We start from the raw sequence: 20,197 nt of genomic DNA on the forward strand, positions 1-20,197 counted from the left end.
TGGTGCCATGAGGGGAGGTAACAGAGAGGCACATCTGGTGGTTTCTCTGTTTAGCCTTTTCTAGTCCTCAAGAGTTCTGTGGCACATAGCACCTTTATCTTGTGTCATTAATCTGAGCTTGCATTTGAGGACTTCTTGGACCTGTTTATCCTATTTAATAATAACATGACCTATGAGATTGGTAGTATCATCTACCGATCCTTGCCTTTTTTTCTTTTTTGATAGGTTTAAAAAAAAAAAGCAGGCTCAGAGACACTGCAAAGACTTGCACAAGGTCACATACGTGGCCCTTGAGAGTCAACATGAAGTCTCAGACCAGGCCTTCAACTCCAGATTTGCATCCCCCTATTTAGTGACTTCCCCTTGCTGCCTCGATCTCACCAGATTCCTTAAGTAAGCCAGTGACTCTTAAAGAGAGCCACTGTTTTGTGTTCCAAGAGGCACAGAACCCAGGCTCCAATGATGGACTACAGGCTTCCATAGACTTGCTTAGTGGGTAATTCAGGGAGTGGCTCAGAGCCGGAGCTAACAGGCTGCTGTGCAATTTGGCCAGGCCACAGGCCTCAATCTCAAACTTGAATCCACCCCTGTGGGTGCAGCTGCTCCAGGGACTGTTTCACCACCACTTCACCTAGTGCCTGGGCTCAGCTGCTGCTCTCACTGCCCTGAGGGAGGATGGAGGCAGGGATTACTGCACCTGTCCTGTTGCCAATGCCAAGGGTTTTATGGGACAGCACACAAGGGAACAGGCTTGAACCGCTGCACATATGAAAGTAAAGTTTGTCTGGTGCTTTTCCAGTCAAGTATTATCATTCCTGGTTTCCTCATCATCTGAGCGTTGCTTCCCTTTGATTTCGCTTCGCAGGCTCCTGGTTTGCTGTGGTCAGTGCAACATGCTTCCCTAGCCAGGTCTTTAGAGTAGACGATCAGCTCCTGGATTGCCTGAATTTGAAAGACAGAGGGTACTTGGGTTAATGAGTATCCCTTCAACCACTGAAAATGACTGTGACTGTGTGCAGCAGGAGACAGGGAGGACCTGTGGCCACACCATAGCCTGTGTGCACCTTGACTTTTCACTTTTCTGTGAAGTTCTTCACTATCATGTTCTGAGCACATTTTTGAGGTATTTTGGTTTTGCTGTTTTCTAGCTAGCCATGTAAATGTGCATTTATTTAAACTAGCAAAACTTCTAGGTGTGTTTTTCTCAAAGTCAATGTCATTCTCAGTTCTCATTTTCTGCCTATTTATTCCTCTGTCCCATATCTGGAACGGAATGGAGAAGGAACACACCTGGGCAGGTGTGGCTGTCAATTAACAGCTATCACATGGGCTAAGTGCCTTTCATGCCTCAGTTCAGTTACTCTTCCCAGTAGCTTAAGGGGAGGATCCATCAGTAGTCCATTTGATAGATGAAAGGAACAGGAAAGGCTTGCTAGAGGCCACATAGCAAATAAGGCTGACTCAGATTCACAAGGTCCATGCCTGGGATCTATGCTATGCTGCCTGGTTAAAGGTGAGAGTTAGGAGACCTGCCAACAGCTCCACTTTTTTTTTTTTAAATTTTTTTTTTTTTTTTTTTGAGAGAGAGAGAGAGAATTTTAATATTTATTTTTTAGTTCTCCGCAGACACAACATCTTTGTCTGTATGTGGTGCTGAGGATCGAACCCAGGCCACATGCATGCCAGGCAAGCGCGCTACCGCTTGAGCCACATCCCCAGCCCCAACAGCTCCACTTCTGCACAGCTGACCATGTGACAAGTGTTGAGCCTTCTTGAGATTCGATTTCCTCATCAGTAAAGTGGAAGCCTTCTTGAGATTCAGTTTCCTCATCAGTAAAGTGGAAGCCATCCTATCTCCTGGGCTAATACTGAGGGCCCAGTAAGATAGTTGGGGTTCATGTGAAAGCAGAAAGCACGTAGTCTCCTAGGGCTGTGAAGTTGAATAGGCTATAGTAGTGTGATGGGGTTTCTTGTTCCAGGGCTGCAGGAGCTCTGCGGGGAACTACTGTAGTACAGAAAGGCCAGAACTGGAGAGAGAGAGATGAAGGAAGTAATTCAGAATGGGCAGGGGGAGGGGAGGAGATCAGACCTGTGCTAGAGGATAAGCCACACTCTGCAGCATGTAATTGGTGAGTTATGCAGGGTGTGAGGGATCAGTGTGGGGGCCCTCAGCTCTTCCTACAGGGTGATTCTGCTGCGTTCAGCATCTTTCTGAGTTTTTAAAGAAATCTATATGAGTGTTTGGGGGAAGGTACCTGCAATATCACACCATTGCATACTTGTGTATATATACATTTTTTATGTTTGAGGTTAGAATTCACGCAATGTAAATTTAACTATTTTGAAGTATACAATCCAGTGGCATTTAGTACAGTCACAGCATTACACAGCCACCACCTCGTCTAGTTCCAAAACATCTTCACTGCAATAGAAATTGCGTGTATTTTAAGGGGTCTGTCCATGCAGAAGTGTCTGTGAGCTGTGTCAGGTCATCCCAATCTTGCCTACCTGCTTAGAGCTCTCTTCACCCACAGACAGTGGATCACACTCATGGTTTGGCCTGCAGAGTGTGACTCATGTTCTTAGATGGGTTTGTTAGTCACAGTGTAACTCCTCCACGCAGTTTGGCTGCATCATCTGTACGTGGAGAAAAGCAGCATTTCAGGCTTAATCAGAGAGTACCATTGATCCTTGGTCTCATTGGGACACCATTCCAGAACCCCCCAGATCCTCAAATCCATGGATGTTTAAGGCCCTTATATAAAATGGTGTAGGATTTGCATAGAACCTACACACAGCCTCTCTTATACTCTAAATCATCTCTAGATTACTTATGATATCTAATAAATGTTAATTGTCATTTTTGGGAATTTGACGAGGAAAAAGGTCTTACATGTTGAGTACAGACAATTTGGTGTGTATGAATATTTTCTGTCCACAGTTTGCTGAACCCATGGCTATAAAGCCCCTGGATAAGGAGGGTTGGCTGTTGTTGGAGTCTTCTCCTGGCCTCTTGGCTGCCTGTCTTCTCAGTACAGTAAAAGGACAGGTGCACGTGTGGGAGATGTCAGTCTCTGCAGACTGGGTGTGGGTCAGGGTGAGAGGACTGTCCCTGGGGCAGTGTCAGGCCTGGTACTTTCATTGCTAATTCTGGAGATTGGTGTGGGTTCTGTGACTGAGCTATTTTTGTATACACCAGTGGTAAAACAGACCACGGCACTGACCTGTGGGTGCTCTGAACAGTCTCCATGAGCTGCATATAATGGGCCAAATCCTTGAATGCTGAGGGGAGTGTGAGAGAAGATGAGGGAAGTATCAGCTGTAGATGAGGCAGTGACCACCTTGGACTGTCCAGGAATGCTTCATTCTAATTGGATAGCTTAGGTCACTTATCCACCCAAGAACCGTGCCTACCTCTGGGAAGAATGGGGAATGGATGCTGATTGGCTTAATCCAACCATGGATTAAGTCAAATATGGAGTCAGGGTCTCCAGGGCCATGTGTCTGGGCGGGCCCTATACTAAATCAGGACTTTGGAAAGGAGGAAGAAGAAGAATACTGGGTAGAGAGCCAACAATGCCATCCATATTGGGAGAAATAAATGTGAAGACAAAAAGGCTGTGGTGAAAAACAAGTCACAGGAACTAAAATGTGAAATTAGTTCCCAGTAGAGTGAGTTTACAGCTGACTTCATTCAGGCAGGTCGGTTGGATCCATCAGTGTGCACAGAAAAAATAACTGTGATCACAGGAACCAGTTTGATTTCTCACTGAAAATGACAATAGCAACTTGAGAAATTAGCCTGTCACTGGAGAACTCAGACACTTGATCCATCCTCTCCAGCTTTGAAGCGGTAAAGGGGGTGTAGGCCAGCACAGGGCAAGCCACCCGTGACCTGGATGCAGCCTCCCTTTCGACTTAGTCTTCCAAGTGCTCCCCTCCTCCATTCAGCAAGAATTAATAAGCAGATACCAGAAGCCAGGTATCTGCTTATTAAAGACTAGTCCCCTGCCCTCAGAGAGTGTGGTGGAGGAAACAGAAAAGAAAATAGACACTTATCGTATTGGAAACAGAGGAGAAGCCACCGTGCTGGGGAAGTAGAGTGTGGGGGTGCTTGATCTGAATTGGGGGTTCAGGTTAAGATCTGTTTGTTGTAGTTAGCTTTTTCACCACTGTGACCAAAAGACCTGACAAAAACCATTTCAGAGGAGGGAAAGTGTATTTGGTGATCACGGTTTTAAAGGCAGAACATCATGATAGAAAGGTATGGTGGAGGAAAGCAGCTCAGGACATAGCAATCGGGAAGCAGAGAGAGCCTAAGCTGGGCTCACCAGGGACAAAACATATACACCTCAATGACCTACCTCCTTTAGCCACATGCTATCTGCCTCAGTTACCTCCCAGTAATCCATTCAAGTGTGGATTAATATACTGATTAGGATAAGACTCTCAAAACCCAATCATTTCACCCCTAAATTTTCTTGCATTGTCTCAGAGATGGGCTATTGGGAGACACGTCGTATCTAAACCATAACACTGCCAGACAAAGCAATTTTTAGACCAAAACCTGGAAGATGAGTAGGAGCTACCCAAGTAAGGAAGTGGAAAGTGGGAGACGAATGTGAGGATGGGTGGTTGGCTGGCTGGATATGCATGTTGGGGTGAGGGGCTCATGTTCTGTGTCCACTTGGGGTTACTTGAGGACTTCCAGGTTTCTAGCTTGTGCTGCCTGATTGTGTAGTAATATTGTTTATCAAGATGGTCAACACAGGAGGATTTGAGGGGAAGATGGAGTTGAGTTTAGAGGCATGGAGTCTGAGATGTTCTGGTTCAGCCTGAAGGAGGCATCGAGCAAAAGGCTGGGTCTGGAACTCAGGCAGCCCGTCCCTCTCACTGCTTGACCTCTCCACCCTAACCCATCCAGCACGGGCCCTCGCGTATTTTCCTGAATGTGCTTCTCTCCACTCTGTGTCTTTTGCATCTCTGTAAAAGATTCTGCCAGTTGCACAAGCCAGACCCTGGATTATTCCTTTGCCCCACATTTAGTCCATCACCCCAGCCTGAGACCACTTCCAAAACAGGTCTAGAAGCCTCCATTTCTCTACCTGTCAGCTGCTTTCACATAGTCTAAGCCACTGCCTTCTGTCCCCTGAGTTCCTGTAACAACCTCTGTTCTTGTGTTCCTGTCCACTTCCAGTGCCTCCTCAAAGCATCCTGGATAGTTTTTTTACAAAGTCAAATGATATGGGTCCCTTGTCTCACTTGTGATGACTTCCATGGCAGGCCAGCTCCATCTCTAACCCCACCTGCTACTCTGGCTCTTCCCAGGGCCTTTGATATCTCTCAGGGCCTTTTGTGTTGGGGCTTTTGCACACACTGCCCTGCATCTGGACTGTTAAGGCCCCCGTCAGTTCTCTGGTTGGAGGTTGCCCCCTCGGAGGAGTCTGTCCTGACTGTGCAGAGGCAGCTGGTCTTCCTGGTTTTTCTTTCCTAGTACCTGGGTCTTCCTTAATAACACCAATCCCACTTTGCAATTATGGTCATTTCTGTCCCAGTTTTGCCTACCTCAGGACATCAACTATATCAGAACCATCCACCTACCCTTTTTCTTATCCTTTTAACTCTTATCCTGTATTTTTCTTCCAAGTGAAATCTATATAATAGAACCCCCCCCCCCAGTCACATAATTTTAAATCAGCATAACATCCTAGCAGTAACACAAAATAGAATGAAGGGAAAGTAATTCATTATAAAAATATTTATTTCAGTAGTAAATTCCTAAATTCCCAGGGCTTATTATTCCAGAAATCATAATAAACCAATGAGGTGCCTATACCTATGGGTATAATAGGTACAATAATCATGAATGTACTAGCCACAATTTTTTTTTTTTTGGTTTTGTTTTGGGTTTTTTATACCGGGGATTGAACCCAGGTGCACTTAACCACTGAGCCACATCCCCAGATCTATTTTATATTTTATTTTTAGATAGGGCCTCACTAAGTTGCTGAGACTGGCTTTGAATTCTCAATCCTTCTGCCTCAGCCTCCCGAGCTGCTGGGATCACAGGCATGCACCGCTGCACCTGGCTCCAATATGTTGACTGACATATTATGTTTTATTGGTGATTCAGAGACTAAGAATAATATTGCCAGTGGCATGTGATTTTTTTTTTTTTTTATGATGGTAAGCAACTCCTGAGATGTTTTGAACAAAATATAGTCTCCTTAATTTGGACTGAGATTGGCTTTCTAGAAAATTCATTGAAACGAAGCTTAAAAAAAATGTGTTTATATATTCAATTGAGTCAGGCCCTGGATTCATATAATTATGAAAGTTTTTTTTTCATGTTCTTGAATGCCTAACAGAACACTCAATAATCATGCAGGGTCCAGAACTATTTTTCAGTGTACAGGTTGTATAGCCCCCAGCTTCCACCCCTAAATGCCAGTGGAGTTCCATTCATTTTGACAATCAAAGGCACCTCCCAGATTTCCAGACACAAAGCCCTACTGCTGCTGGAGAGTCACTTTCCCACTCCCCCATCATGAGCTAAATTCCAGGAGGAGCAGTGTCCACGTCTACTTTCCACTAGTGTGTAGCACCTTTTTTGCCAGATATTTTTAATCTGGCAGTAAATATGAATGGTGATTTCATCAATGTGAAATTTGTGCCACAAAGTTAGGAAAGAAGTATACCCCCTGGAAGTGTGACCTGGCATTTGCCTTCTTTATGTGTGCCTTAGGCCAGCCGACCTTTGTTTTAGTGAAAGAGACTTATAATTATAGTTCCAGACATTGTAGAATTTCAGCTCTAAGTCCTTTTACAACCAGGGGAGTCACCTCACTGTGCACAAAAGAGAAAGCACTGGCTCTGAAGCTGTGGCTTTTCTTTTTTTGGAAAGGCAGCCTTGTCTGCTAGAAGAGCTCAAAGCACTTGACCAGCTCTCTTCTCTCAACATGTGTATGCTATATTTATTCTCCCTTCACAGATGGGGAAATGAAGCTTGCCTGAGGGCCGTATTTAGCTAGGTCTTGATCCTTTGCCTTGTGGGGGTCAGCTTAGATAAAACAGACTCCCAAGATTTGAGTATCATCCAGGAGTTGAAATCTCCTCCCACATTCAATCTGTTACTAGCACTGCTCACAGGGTAAAAAGTTAGTTTGAGCATTTTCTGTTTGATACGTGGTGATCTGCTAGTTTTCAGATGAGGAAGTGCTCATTCCTAAAGACACACAGTAAGATGACCACAAGGCCAGTCCCCTCCCTGGTTGTCTTCCTGCCCCATCAGATGTGCATTTCCTCTCCTTTTTCTCAGACTAACCTAGACAGGAGTTATGATCAGTCAAGTAGCTGAAAGGAAGGTAGGCAAGGAAACAGCCCACCATCTGGGTCCCCAACTCCTAAAGAATTGGAACATTAACGAGGAGACTGACATTAAGAAACATGTGAAGATGACAGTTGCTGAAAGTTAGAAGCTAAACCTTCAAATTTTGAGAATTCTTTTACTAAGAGCTAATCAGGCTTGTGACATAAATACCATTTCTCAACCAAAATGAAGATTAAAAAGAAAAAGAAGAAAAAAGACCAGATAAATGAAAAATTTTGAAAAATAGTTACCTCTTAGGAATTTATAGCACTTTAAAAAATTATTTTTCATATCCAAATGTTCTTTGGTCCAACAGTAGTGGGAGGGAGTAGGAGGTCGTGGACAAAGTCAATACATTTGTTAGTGATGAGCTCTGAACCAAACTTATCAAAACGGTTCCCAAAGGGACTCAACTCAGCTTCTTTGCAAAACAGATTTTTGCTGTTGTTTTGAGGTGTTAGGATCAAGCCCAGGGTCTTGCCCACGGTGGGCAAGCACTCTACCACTTAGATATAGCCCCAGCCCTAGAGTTATTTTTAAGGAGGTTAAAAAGTGATGTTTTCATTTCCCATAGGTGAATGTAAAATGAACTGAAAAGTGGCAAAATGACTACACAAAGGGAACGAGGTCTCACTGAGTACCATTACCACTGATTACTGTAGAAACGTCTTTAACATTGAATTAGACCAGACACTTTCCATCTTCAGGAACTTGTTTCAACACGTGTCCCCTTTGAGGCTGAGGTGTTTCAAGAGCTGTGGCTTGATACCTATTTTGGGCTTCTCACTGGAAATAGATGTTTTAGAGGTCGATTTCTACTATGTGCCTTAGAAATGACAGAGTTGCTACTATTCATACACCACAAAGCCACCAGTTGTCAGGGTATTCTTATTTAGTTGTCAGACATTTTATATTGTCTCTGAAAGTAGCCAGCAGCCTTTTTAGTCTCTGGAAGGCTGGGCTTGCCTATAAAAGAGTTACTTAATTGTGGTCCCACTTTTTCTCATGCTGGGTCATTGCAAAGACTTAGATAAAATACAGAGGAAGACTTTTAGAGGCTGTGATTGATGACTGTTTCTTAAATCGACATGCTGGGTTCTTTGGGAGTATAATACATTCTTATAGAACTTTCCGGTTTTCAGAGCATTTGTCAGTAACATCTTCTACTTTACAAGCAGAGAAACAAAGGCTCCAAGAAAGAAGGGACTTACCCAAAGACACACTGATTGTGTATGTTCTAATTCTCTCCATTCTGCAAGACCCAACTCAAATGCCTCTTGTAGAAGTCTTTTCTTGGTGGGCCCTAACTACCACTTTTGGCATGTACCACATTCTAACTTGTAATACGTGTTCACATTTTCCTCTCTTACGATGAACTTCCTAAGAGCAAAGAGTGTTACACTCTTGAGTATATCTCCCCACCAATCCGATTTCTTCCTTGATGGTACTAACCTTAAGGTGTCCTTCCATAGCAGCTTGCAGTTTCTTCTAGGCTTTGGTTTTGTGGTCTGCAAAGCCCTGAAGAGGTGTATAAGCACATTGTGGGTACAGTTGCTCATTGGAGCTCCTTGCTTTATTTTTAACCGATATCTTATGTTTGCAAAGTGTTTTTCAAATTAGATACTTGAATCTTGCCCTTCCTTCATGTCCCTGATGAATATAGCACCATTCTGGGCACATAGTAGGTGGCTTAATAATGATTGTCAGATTAAGCATTTATCTGTTCACCTTCTCCCACCTCCACCTTTGTCTCTCCTGTTGTTTGTGTCTTGAATTCCCAACTAAACTATAAGCTCCACAGTGTGCAATTTTGTCTTATCTGTGTGTATTGAGTCTTATCTTCCAATAAATCCTTATTGATTACTTTCAAGTGGCCCATGTATGGTAGCACACCAGCTAACAAAGCACAACCAAAGCTAGCTTGTCCAGCGAGAATGGGTTTATATTAAATGTACCTTCTAGATGGGTATTTTAAATAGACATACACAACTGAAACATGTATTTTAAACAAAGACCAGCAAAGTAGGAGAGAATGCTCAAATCCTCATGAATTGGGCATAAACACACTCATGGGCCCTGCTAGCTAGCCATACATAAATAGGGGTCATGACTCATGGGAATCTGCTGTTTCTCCCCGTTGTTCCTGGAGATCTTTTTGTTTCCTCTCAGAGTGCATTTCTTTGGTTCCTTGTCTGTGATTTTTGTGATATTGCAGAACCTCATCACTGAGCTACCGGAACTCATACTTCTGCTACTTAAAGAAGAAAGAAGCTAAAGAATTAACTAAGTGGCCAGTAAACACAGTGACCACACTATTTTTTCTTTTCATGGTTTCAATGTCAGACAGTTGTCTTTAATATTCTTTTCTGTACTCCTAAGAATGTTCCAGTTAAATGTTTAAATACCTACTTTTAAAATTAGAACTAAAATATCTAATTGGTTTGTTAATTAGGAGGACACTGGAGAGTTGTCTGGGAGAAGTTATGACTTTGATAAGTAGTCATTTAAAAAGTAAGGGCAGTTCCTCTATTTTAAATCTTTTTGTGTTATCAGATTTAAAATACATAGCTCAAAATGATTCTATAAGCTTCCACCTATTTATTTCCAAATCTAACATTCCACATTAAGTTCACTCAAGATATGGAGCAGTGAGTAGAAACAACTTTCTATGATGCTGGTACAGTATGCACAGGGGATAATTTATTTTTTTAAATTTGCTGTCTATTATTAGACTTCTAATTACTTAGGCTGGATAAAAGCAGAAAGGTTTTATTCCTATAATAACTGCCAGTTATTTAGCTGGAGGTGACAGGCAGAAGGAGTTCATTTAGGTAGCTCAGACTTAGGAAGTAACGTTTCTTTCCAAAGAGTTCTAAACGTGTTTTTGGTTTTGTTTATAACCCCAGTTCTTCACATTTAATTATTTTAACAAATCTGCAAATTAGCAGATCCCTGGAAATGGTTGGCCTAATTGCCCCCCCACACCGTTTGTGCCCACATGTTTCTCAGCCAGGAAAATCAGGGTTCATTGTGGTTTGGAGAGGAATTTATGTAATATACTTATGTTCTGTGGAGTATTTGGATTAATATTATTAAGTATTAATTCCTAGGGAACTTTGAATTTAGCTTTTTGAAGTTTCTTGTCCTAGCCTCCTAGAGAAGAGAGTGCCCAATTCTGTTTCCCTCATGAGGTAAACTTGCTTCAAAAGTAAAAATTTCATTAAAAACCTAATTTGGCATTCTTTTAAAAAATTTTTTTGTAGTTGTAGATAGAGAGTGCCTTTATTTTATTTATTTTATGTGGTGCTAAGGATCGAATCCAGTGCCTCACGTGAGACATGCTAGGCAAGCACTCTGCCACTGAGCTACAGCCCCAGCACATAATTTGGCATTCTTGAAAAATATGAATCTTCCTTGGATATGTTTTAGGTCATCTTAAAGCTGTTGAATTCCAAAATGACTAATTAGTACAGTCAATCTATATCATTCTCTTTTTATTAATCTGAAAATTATACTGTCTTCAAGAGACCTTAGTTTGTGCGTTTTGTTGGGAAGGTAAAAATTTTTATTTCTCAGTAAAGGAGTTTCTTCTGGGGTTGGAGGGAGATACAAAGCTGGGAAGGCATGGGACTCCTGGAACCCTGCGTGGATTTGCAGAGGAATGGGAGAGTCAGGTTGCCATTGGGTAAAGAATTTTTGTTAAGGCATTAACAGATTCTTTCATATGCCATGGGAGATGCTGAGTGCTTTATAAAGTTGTATTATTTCATTGATTCCCTCACAATCCTATGGGATAGTACCCCCATTTCTGTTTCTGTGAAAATTGGAAATCTAAAAATGGACAAGGAGTGAGGTTTAGTGAGAACATCCCATTCTGGGACCAGGCCAAGCACAGGATTGCTGGGTAGGATGCTGAGACTAAATACCATTCTTTTGATTCTTTTATGGATTTGTAGTTTGAAATAGGCAGTAGCGTGTAAAAAGTATATTCATTACACCTGATCATACTACTTGCCACTCAAACTGGAGTTTAAAACATGTTATGTTTTTTGATACTAGTTCTTTCATAGTAACTGACTGAGGTGTGATGTGTCCCATACCCATTCTACTTGATCTCTTCATTAATAATGCCTTAACACCAGGGAACAGCTTTAGTAAAAACCAACTAGAGACCTTCACTTTATTTATTTATTTATTTATTTTTTAAGCTATAAAACTATTTATTTATTTATTTTTAATTTTTTATTGTTGGTTGTTCAAAACATTACATAGTTCTTGATATATCATATTTCACACTTTGATTCAAGTGGGTTATGAACTCCCATTTTTACCCCGTATACAAATTGCAGAATCACATCAGTTACACATCCATTGATTTACATATTGCCATACTAGTGTCTGTTGTATTCTGCTGCCTTTCCTATCCTCTACTATCCCCCCTCCCCTCCCGAGACCTTCACTTTAAAAATAAAGGGCGTAGAAGCTTGGGGAGGGCATTTCTCCATTGTCACAAGATAGCCATCACCTGAGAAATGTTTCAGTACCCACGACTCCAGGATATAGGTGTAAACCTTTGTAATAAAACATAAGGGTTAACCTCCAAGAGTTTAAGATGAATACAGTTAGCCCCCCATATCTGTAGGTTTCATGTCTGCAGATTCAACCAACAGAGGTTTGAAAATATTTGGGGCTAAAAGAATCTGTACTGCACATATGCAGACGTTTTCCCCTGTCATTATTCCCCAAGCAGTACATATAACAATGATTTGCACAGTGTTTGAATTGTACTTGGTATTATAAACAATTTAGAGATCATTTAAAGTATATGGGAGGATTGTGGAGATTATATGCAAATACTATGCTATTTTGTTTAAGGAACGTGAACATTTGATCAGGGGCCTGGAAACAGTCTCCCACAGATACTCGGGGATTATTGTATGCTTGAGTTGAAAATTATAGTAAGAATTATCAGATGATAATATGAAATAAAAACTGTCCTATGAAGGAAATAGTACTGCTAAACACTGAGTGGAAGATATTTTAATGTTCTCTTAGTTTTATGTTTGTGGTGTTTTGTACTTAAGTAGGTCATTTAAGAGGGCAGGTGTCCTAGGCCAAAAAGTTTCCTTGAAACCAGATGTGAGTCTACCAATGAAAAAAGTGGAATTCTGATTCTGTTACCTCACTAGAATGTAAAAGCAGAATTTTGTGCCACACAGAACAGTCTGTGCAAAATGGGACATTCACTGCCTTTTATGACAGAGACTAAAAATCCTTCCAGAAAGATAACTAAGCAGCAGCAGTTTAAAACAATGTGATGGTCCAGGGGGGTCTGTTTGGAGAGATCTCCAAGATAGACTCAGCAAGGGAGATATGTATAACATGTGCTGCGTGATCTAGTTTATGTCCAGATGACTGAACATATATAGTTGCAGGTATATATATGCTTAGAAAAAGAATTAGATGGATATACATGAAAAAAATTAGGAAAGGTTATGAAAGTTGGGGAGAAAAGGGAGGCTTTTAGGATTTACAGTGTATATTTCTCTTTAAATTCTCTTACACACACACACACACAATTATGAAAACTACATAGAAAGCAAAAATTGCAGGTCTTATTGGAGGCGTATAGATAAGATGAGGCTCTGGAGTCAAACCTGCTAGGGTTTGAATCCCAGTTCCTTTACTTATGGCTGTATATCATTAAAACAAGTTACTTACCTTCTGTGTCTCCACTTATACAAAAGGATAAAAAAAAAAAAAAATAAGGGTACTTGTGTTATACAGTTGTTACAAGGATTAAGTAATCTATGAAAGACCCTATTGAGCAGTACTTGACGTATAAGTAAATATTCAGGATATGTTATTAAATTATGATATTCAGTGTCTAGTTCTCCTCAATTCTCTGTGTAGACTTTCCAGTTAAAAAGGTTCCCAGTGACAACTTTAGTAATCAAAATGAATTTTCTTTTTTCATTGAATCTTTTAATGATACTCTCATAATATTACCCCACTGGTTTTCAGGACTTCAAAAAGAGAAACAACATGAAAAAAAAAAACCCCAAAAAATATATTTAAAAAATTAAAAAGGGCTGGAGTTGTGGCCCAGCAGTAGAGCACTCCCCACCTAGCACTTGTGAGGCCCTGGGTTTGATCCTCAGCACCACATAAAAATAAATAAATAAAGTAAAAGTATTGTGTCCAACTACAATTAAAAAAATAAATATATAAAAAATAATTAAAAAAAGAAATAATAAAAACAAGTGGAACTATCTTGCTTTATGTAGAGTGCCATACATTGCATCTGTGGAGTACCCCTGACTTGCTTCGTTGGCCATGGGATCTGATATACATCTCATTGTGGACTGTAGACATGTAAATGTGAACAGTGAGTTTTGTCTTTCTTTTCCTTAGGAAGACTATGATCGTCTGAGGCCTTTATCTTATCCAATGACTGATGTCTTCCTCATATGCTTCTCTGTGGTAAACCCAGCCTCATTTCAAAATGTGAAAGAGGAATGGGTACCAGAACTTAAGGAATATGCACCAAATGTACCCTTTTTATTAATAGGAACTCAGGTATGTCTCCTTTGATTTTACCAATGTTTGGGGGTTGCTCTCAAATAGTCCGAGGTTTCCAAATAATATATGTGTGTTTATCTCAGTTGCAAGTTAATAAGTCACTTCTTAGTTTTGGAAAAAGTAGTGCCAAATGAAAACAATTATATTGGTAGTTTTTAAAAGTTCAATTCTTTTATTGATTGATTGATTTTGGGGGGGTATAGAGGGATCAAATGGGACTATATGCATTGATTTCTTTTTAAAGACTTGTAATATTGTGGGACATTATTGATTTTTCTTAACTAGATTGATCTCCGAGATGACCCCAAAACTTTAGCAAGACTGAATGATATGAAAGAAAAACCTATATGTGTGGAACAAGGACAGAAACTAGCAAAAGAGGTAATGGAATATTTGCAGAATTTAGAAATAACTGTAAAGATCATAGTAAAAGCTAACTCTTAACTAGCATTTATGGTATGCTGGTTCATCTGCTGATTGATTGACATGCATGATCTCGTTTATCCCTTGTGCCAACTCAGCGAGCCAGGTTTGACTGTACCCCTGTTGTAAAAAGAAAGCAGAGGCTTGGAGATGGCAGGGAATTTGCCCAAGGCCCCACAGCAGTAGTAGCAGAGTCAGGTTTCACTCCAAAGCCTGACTTCAGGGACCAGGCTCTTCTACCTATGCTACCCTGCCTACAGTATTTTCTTTAAAAGGCACACAGGAAGAGGCATCAGAAGCCGGTGCTGAGACTTCAAGCCCCTGATAATTACTTAAACATCTGAACTGTGCCAGATCAGACTGTTTCCAGTTAAGACTCTGGAGTTAGCTGGTAGAGTGACAGAGAAAGCCAATTTAAATCTGTGGCTACAATCATAAAATTATGTCCCAATTTCTAAAAAATATATAACATACATAAGCCTTTTAACTTACATTCTTCCTCATCCTGAAGCTAGGTTTCCTTTTTTTCCAGTCAGTCCTACCATTATTGGATTCTATTTTTTTAAAATTGTGACTTTAATAGGACTTCTGTGGAAACAGAATCTAATAAGGTCTTTGAAAATGTACTATTAGGAGGCAAAAGAAAGCAGGAAAACTTTCTGGGGGACAATTTTTTCTCAAAGAAAAAATGTAAATGGTGTCACTAACAAATCATTTTAGGAATTCCTTATATTCAATTTCGTACTCATGGGGGAAGAAAGAATTTCTAAATACCATAAAGATAAAAGTCATAAATGAAGTTATTGAAGATTTAGCTACATAAAAATTTAATACTATATCAAATGCCAGAAATTAAAAGTCACACAACAAACTTGATGTATGTAGCAGTAAAATTCATTAACTTTCTTTAATATATAGGAACCCCCTGTATAAAGTGAATTCATCAGAAAAGTAAATATACCCCTATAGAAAAACAGGCTAAGGACATTGATAGAAAATTCACCAAAAAATGCAGATTACACTAAAGATAGGAATGTTCAAATTCATTTAGGAGTCAGATGCAAGTTCTTACAATCGAATCTCTTACACTCCCTGATGCGGTCTGCTGCTACTCTGGCTCCCTCACTGTTCTGGAATGCTCCAAGCCTGCTTCCAACTCAGTCTTTGTGTCTGTGGCCCATCTCTCTGGAGCTATCTCCCTTGGTAGGCCTCACTGCTCAAACTTGGCCTGTTGAGAACCTTCCCCAACCACTGCCATCCTCAGCACTCCCACCTCCCTCACTCTGTTTTTTTCTGCATTTACCACCATCTGCGCTATATTCCTTTCTTTGTCTGCTTCTACTCCATGGAAGATGTAGGTGCCACACAGCAGGGCACCGTTGCTTTTTGGTTCAGTTCACTGAAGTATCTCCAGCACCCAAACAGTGTTTGACACATAGTAGGTAACCATAAAGTATGAAAGAATTTTTCATAAAGAACATCTGGAAGGACATACACTAGTATGGCTACCTCTTGGTATTATAAATATGGATAATGAGTTTATCATTCTTGTTGCATAGCTATATTTTACAATTTTCTTTATAATGAGATGTGTCATACCAATTGCATGTAATACAATTTTATATATTTGTAATGTATTTTTCTCCTTCCCAGATAGGAGCATGCTGCTATGTGGAATGTTCAGCTTTAACCCAGAAGGGACTGAAGACTGTTTTCGATGAGGCTATCATAGCCATTTTAACTCCAAAGAAACACACGGTTAAAAAAAGAATAGGATCAAGATGTATAAACTGTTGTTTGATTACGTGAGACACATCTTCAGTGGCCAAGGAAACTCAATCTCTCTCAGAAAGTGTGTGAAATGGTACAGCTTATCAGACTTCTCATAGATTATGAAGCAGTTTAAAACTTGAAAGAAAAAAACAACTGTCCTCAGAATTCTATCAAGTTCATTAAGAATGTTTCTTAAAGGTCTAAGAAGCAGCAAACAGCATCTGAAGCCACAATCTATTATAAATACTTTATTTCAACTAGAAGGTACAATCTCTCAGGGGTTTCATAGTTTAAAAAGCTACAATCACATCATGTTGAAACTACATTAAAAAAAAAACAGTGCTGTAAATGGAACTGCTTGGCTTTGACCACACACATTTCTGCACAGCCCTGTGGAATCTGCACAAAGAAATATCTTCTCCCTTTGCTCTAATTAATTGTTCTTGTATGTAAGTTGCTTTCTATTCCAGTATATCCAGAGTGGTGAAATAACAAGGCCAGCCACGTAGCCAAAGGTCGCTCCAAGCGTACAGGAGATGGGCCAAACCTGAGGAAAAAAATGTATGAGATCAAAAAAGAACAAATGTTTTATTATTACTTGAGCACAAGTTAAGTGTAACCTAAATATTTCTATATTAAAGCTTAATGTGCTTTCTTAAAGAATGCCAAAAGTGTAATAAGGTCATAACTGCATTTATCATGACACTAAAAATGTACACATTTTAGTTAATGTGCATTAAACTGTAACAAGGCTTCTGACAACTGTAGATTTAGTTTGATGCTCCCCAAACTGCATGAGAAACATGCTGAAATTACAAATTAAAATTTTGGGTCAGACTTTGCCATAATCCTGGACTCAGTTTAGCTCTCTGAACTAGCTGGTAATTTTTAAAAAATTCCCACATTGGCTGTATACATCAAATGAAATAAAAGTATGTATGCTGACCAAACCACAAGGAAGTAAATTGTATTAAAGAGGAAAGACCTAGAATCTAAGCATGTTACATGGAATTTATAATAGAGCAGCTGCTTCCACAATAAAATTGATATCACCTTTCAGATATAGATATTGGAACCATAGCAAAAGTTATAAACCACAGCTTTTATGTACACACCTAGAGTGTAAATTAAACAAAACAGTACTGGCTTCCAAATACTCACTTTCTCCAGCTGTATTACATTTCACAATATAACATTAAGCCAGTAGTAAATAATGTTGACTTGTTTATCTGCAGGCAATATGTTTTAGTCCCTAGGTGAAAGGCTCTGCTTAAAAAAAAAAAAAAAAAGAAAAAGAAAAAAAAAAAAAACAGTTGGAAACAAATCTTCATTTTCATCTGTAAAGCTTGGTGTACTGGAGCCATTTCTAATCTTGTCTGTGGAAACAGGCCAGAGAACTGTGGTAGAGGTGAACCATCTTATTAACTGATTGTTACCTAATTCAACTTCCTTGTTTGGTCTGCTATGGATCTGCCATGTAACCGACAGTAGTGTTAGACACAGCTTCAGCACGAACCACCTAATGCAGTTTAGAGAAGCATAATCTAATCTATAATTTTTTCCCTGGCCTTTCCTACATTTAAACTTGCTGTTGCCTAAACTATGCTTTCTATGTCTTTGGTGGGTTTCTGTTAACTTCCAGGATTTATGCTTAAAGCTCTGTCTAGCGCACCGATTGGGTAATGGAACACTATAAACATTTATACTTGAAATTTACAGCCTTAAATGCTCATATCAGTCACAAATCTAGAATGTACTGTCTTGTATGTGAGCTTTGTAGAGATTTTTAAAAATATAAGCATCATCTTCCTCTTTGAAGAGTGGAGAGTCTATTGGATAACAGGTGTTTTCTCGTGGAATTGGGTATTGATTGGATGTCTTCTTTCTTACAAGAAATACTGGTTCACATTGTCATGGCCTTATGTATTGAATGGAATATTCTGTAATTTTCTCATTTAATTTTCATCCTTTTAGTTAGAATCAAAAGAGATTGTATAAATCAATTAACATATTAGTTAAGTTGCTAGACACATGGTATAGAGGAATTAAGACAGTAAAGTATTATACACTTCCAAGTTGCCTTTGGGGATTTGATGGAGATTTTTTTTTTTTTTTCCAAATTTACATCTCTGAAACCATTCACACTTGGTTTTCTTGGCATTGAAAGTTAAAATCTAGAATATATTCTTCCCTAAGAGAAATGGATTAGGAATCTGGAAATGCAAGCTGGTGTATCACCTGTTTCTTGACTGGGCCTCAGTTTCCTCATCTTATTTAAATATGGGAAGTAGAACAGATGATCTCCAGTGTCTCTCCAATTTATCAGTTCTTATCATTCTCTTCTTTCTAATTCACAGTAATCTTTGTTGGACATCACCTTTTCACTTCACATTCTCCAGATGGTCAGAATCATGTATATAGATTATTAGAACTCTAAACAGAGATGACTGAATCATCCGCACCTGAGGTGCCTTAGGTACTCTATTGACCTTGATGGGGTTGGAGTTTCCCATTGCTTATTAAGAGCTTTTTAATTGTTTTGGTTATTTAGTATTTCTTTTTGCAAAGCCCTTCCTGTCACTTTAACTAAAAACCAAAGATTTGTTTTCTATTCATAAGCAGATTGTAGAAAAATTGCCTTATTTTCAGAAGCATGTCTTCATTAAAGCGTAGGTTTTCAATAGAAATTGAGACAAATCTCTGGAGTGACTATTCAAACTAGTGATCTGGGAAATAATTCAAAAATATTTTCTTGACATGAATTTTGCAAATGCATTGCTTCAAATAAGGTCATGTATGAAAGAACTTCAAAGAAATTTGTAGTTAATTAGTTTTTGCATATAGAGAACTAGTTTTAAGGTTCTTAAAGATAATTTTAGAGGCTCCCTGAAAACGTATTTAATACTTTGCTAACATATTCCCTTATTCTATCTCTACTGGTACATTTAAGTTACCCATGTCGAATTATCATATTTCCAATAATTAGAGCTTGAATTAATGGTGTTTGTCATGAATTATCTTAGTTACTTTAAGCACTGCTCCATTTGATTTTTAATTATTAATTTAAAATACCAAATTAAATGCTGGTTTGTTGACTGTCGCTTTCTAATTGATTGTTACTTTACAGTGTCCCTTCTTAACACATGGGGTTACAAATAAAATTATCTGTATAGTTTACTCTCTATGTAAAGCACTGAACTTCTTACCTTAGTAGTTTTTATTTAATACCCTAAGAAAACATTTAGAAAAATACTGTTTCCCCTCTTTGCTCTGCTGTAGGATTGCTCATCATTGGCAAAACGTGAGCACCTGCCCTCAGTTAAAAAATCTCACTGTCAGAGTGTATAAAGAATAATAATTCCTCATGAATTCCAGCCAAATTCCAATTTGGGTTACTAAATTCTATTTTAGTCACTTTGTAATTTCAGTATGGCTCTTTGTTCTCAAACACATACATACACATTCAGCTACATTCTTTGAACAGCTGCCATACTTCACCTCTAATGGAATGCCAAAAATGAAATCATGTTGGTTAGAAAGTTTTGTCTAATGAGGGGTTAAGGCTTGGAACACTTGTGTTTCTGTGTTATGTCAATCTCAAGAAATCAATGCCATCTGCAAATTAAAATGTGCACTGGCTTTTAAGACAGCAAGTGATAGAGCAGGCTTTGTACTTACAAGAGAACCTGGGTGACTTTCCTGAAATAAGTAGTCTTTTTCTTATCTAAGGGCAATTTTCCTGTTTTTTGTAGACCATGATAGGGAATGGGAAAAGAGGTAGCTGAGGGAAGTTGCCCACTAGTAAACACTCCTGAGCAATTTCTTCCTGCTTATCATTGCTTTAAAATTTTAAAAACTACATCATGGCAATATAATTCACAGTAACATAAATCATGTTGGTTTGATTATGTATTTTAATAATTAGATCTTAAAGTTTGCTATTTAAAATTATGTCCTTGTCTTACATACAGATGTTTTTGTTTAATACTGTTTATGCCATAAATAGGAATTAAACAAAACATGGTATCAAACAGTTCAACTGCATAAGTA

At 39.1% G+C, this 20,197-nt stretch overlaps 2 protein-coding genes across 2 annotated transcripts in view; one reads left to right on the forward strand and one right to left on the reverse strand.

Annotated features, from left to right (window-relative positions):
- The window catches only part of Rhoq (ras homolog family member Q), a 35,726-nt gene extending 16,402 nt beyond the window's left edge, over positions 1-19,324 (forward strand). The window contains exons 3-5 of the mRNA XM_027934414.2: positions 13,784-13,948; positions 14,237-14,332; positions 16,028-19,324. Coding sequence (XP_027790215.1) covers positions 13,784-13,948; positions 14,237-14,332; positions 16,028-16,183 — 417 coding nt within the window. The 3' untranslated portion in view covers positions 16,184-19,324. The remainder of the gene's footprint in view (positions 1-13,783; positions 13,949-14,236; positions 14,333-16,027) is intronic.
- Pigf (phosphatidylinositol glycan anchor biosynthesis class F) overlaps positions 16,381-20,197 on the reverse strand; it is a 31,493-nt gene continuing 27,676 nt past the window's right edge. The window contains exon 6 of the mRNA XM_027934413.3: positions 16,381-16,694. Within this exon, the coding sequence (XP_027790214.1) occupies positions 16,581-16,694 (114 nt within the window). The 3' untranslated portion in view covers positions 16,381-16,580. The remainder of the gene's footprint in view (positions 16,695-20,197) is intronic.

Source organism: Marmota flaviventris, chromosome 14 (assembly GCF_047511675.1).
Source record: "Marmota flaviventris isolate mMarFla1 chromosome 14, mMarFla1.hap1, whole genome shotgun sequence".
NCBI classification, from domain to species: Eukaryota; Metazoa; Chordata; class Mammalia; order Rodentia; family Sciuridae; genus Marmota; species Marmota flaviventris.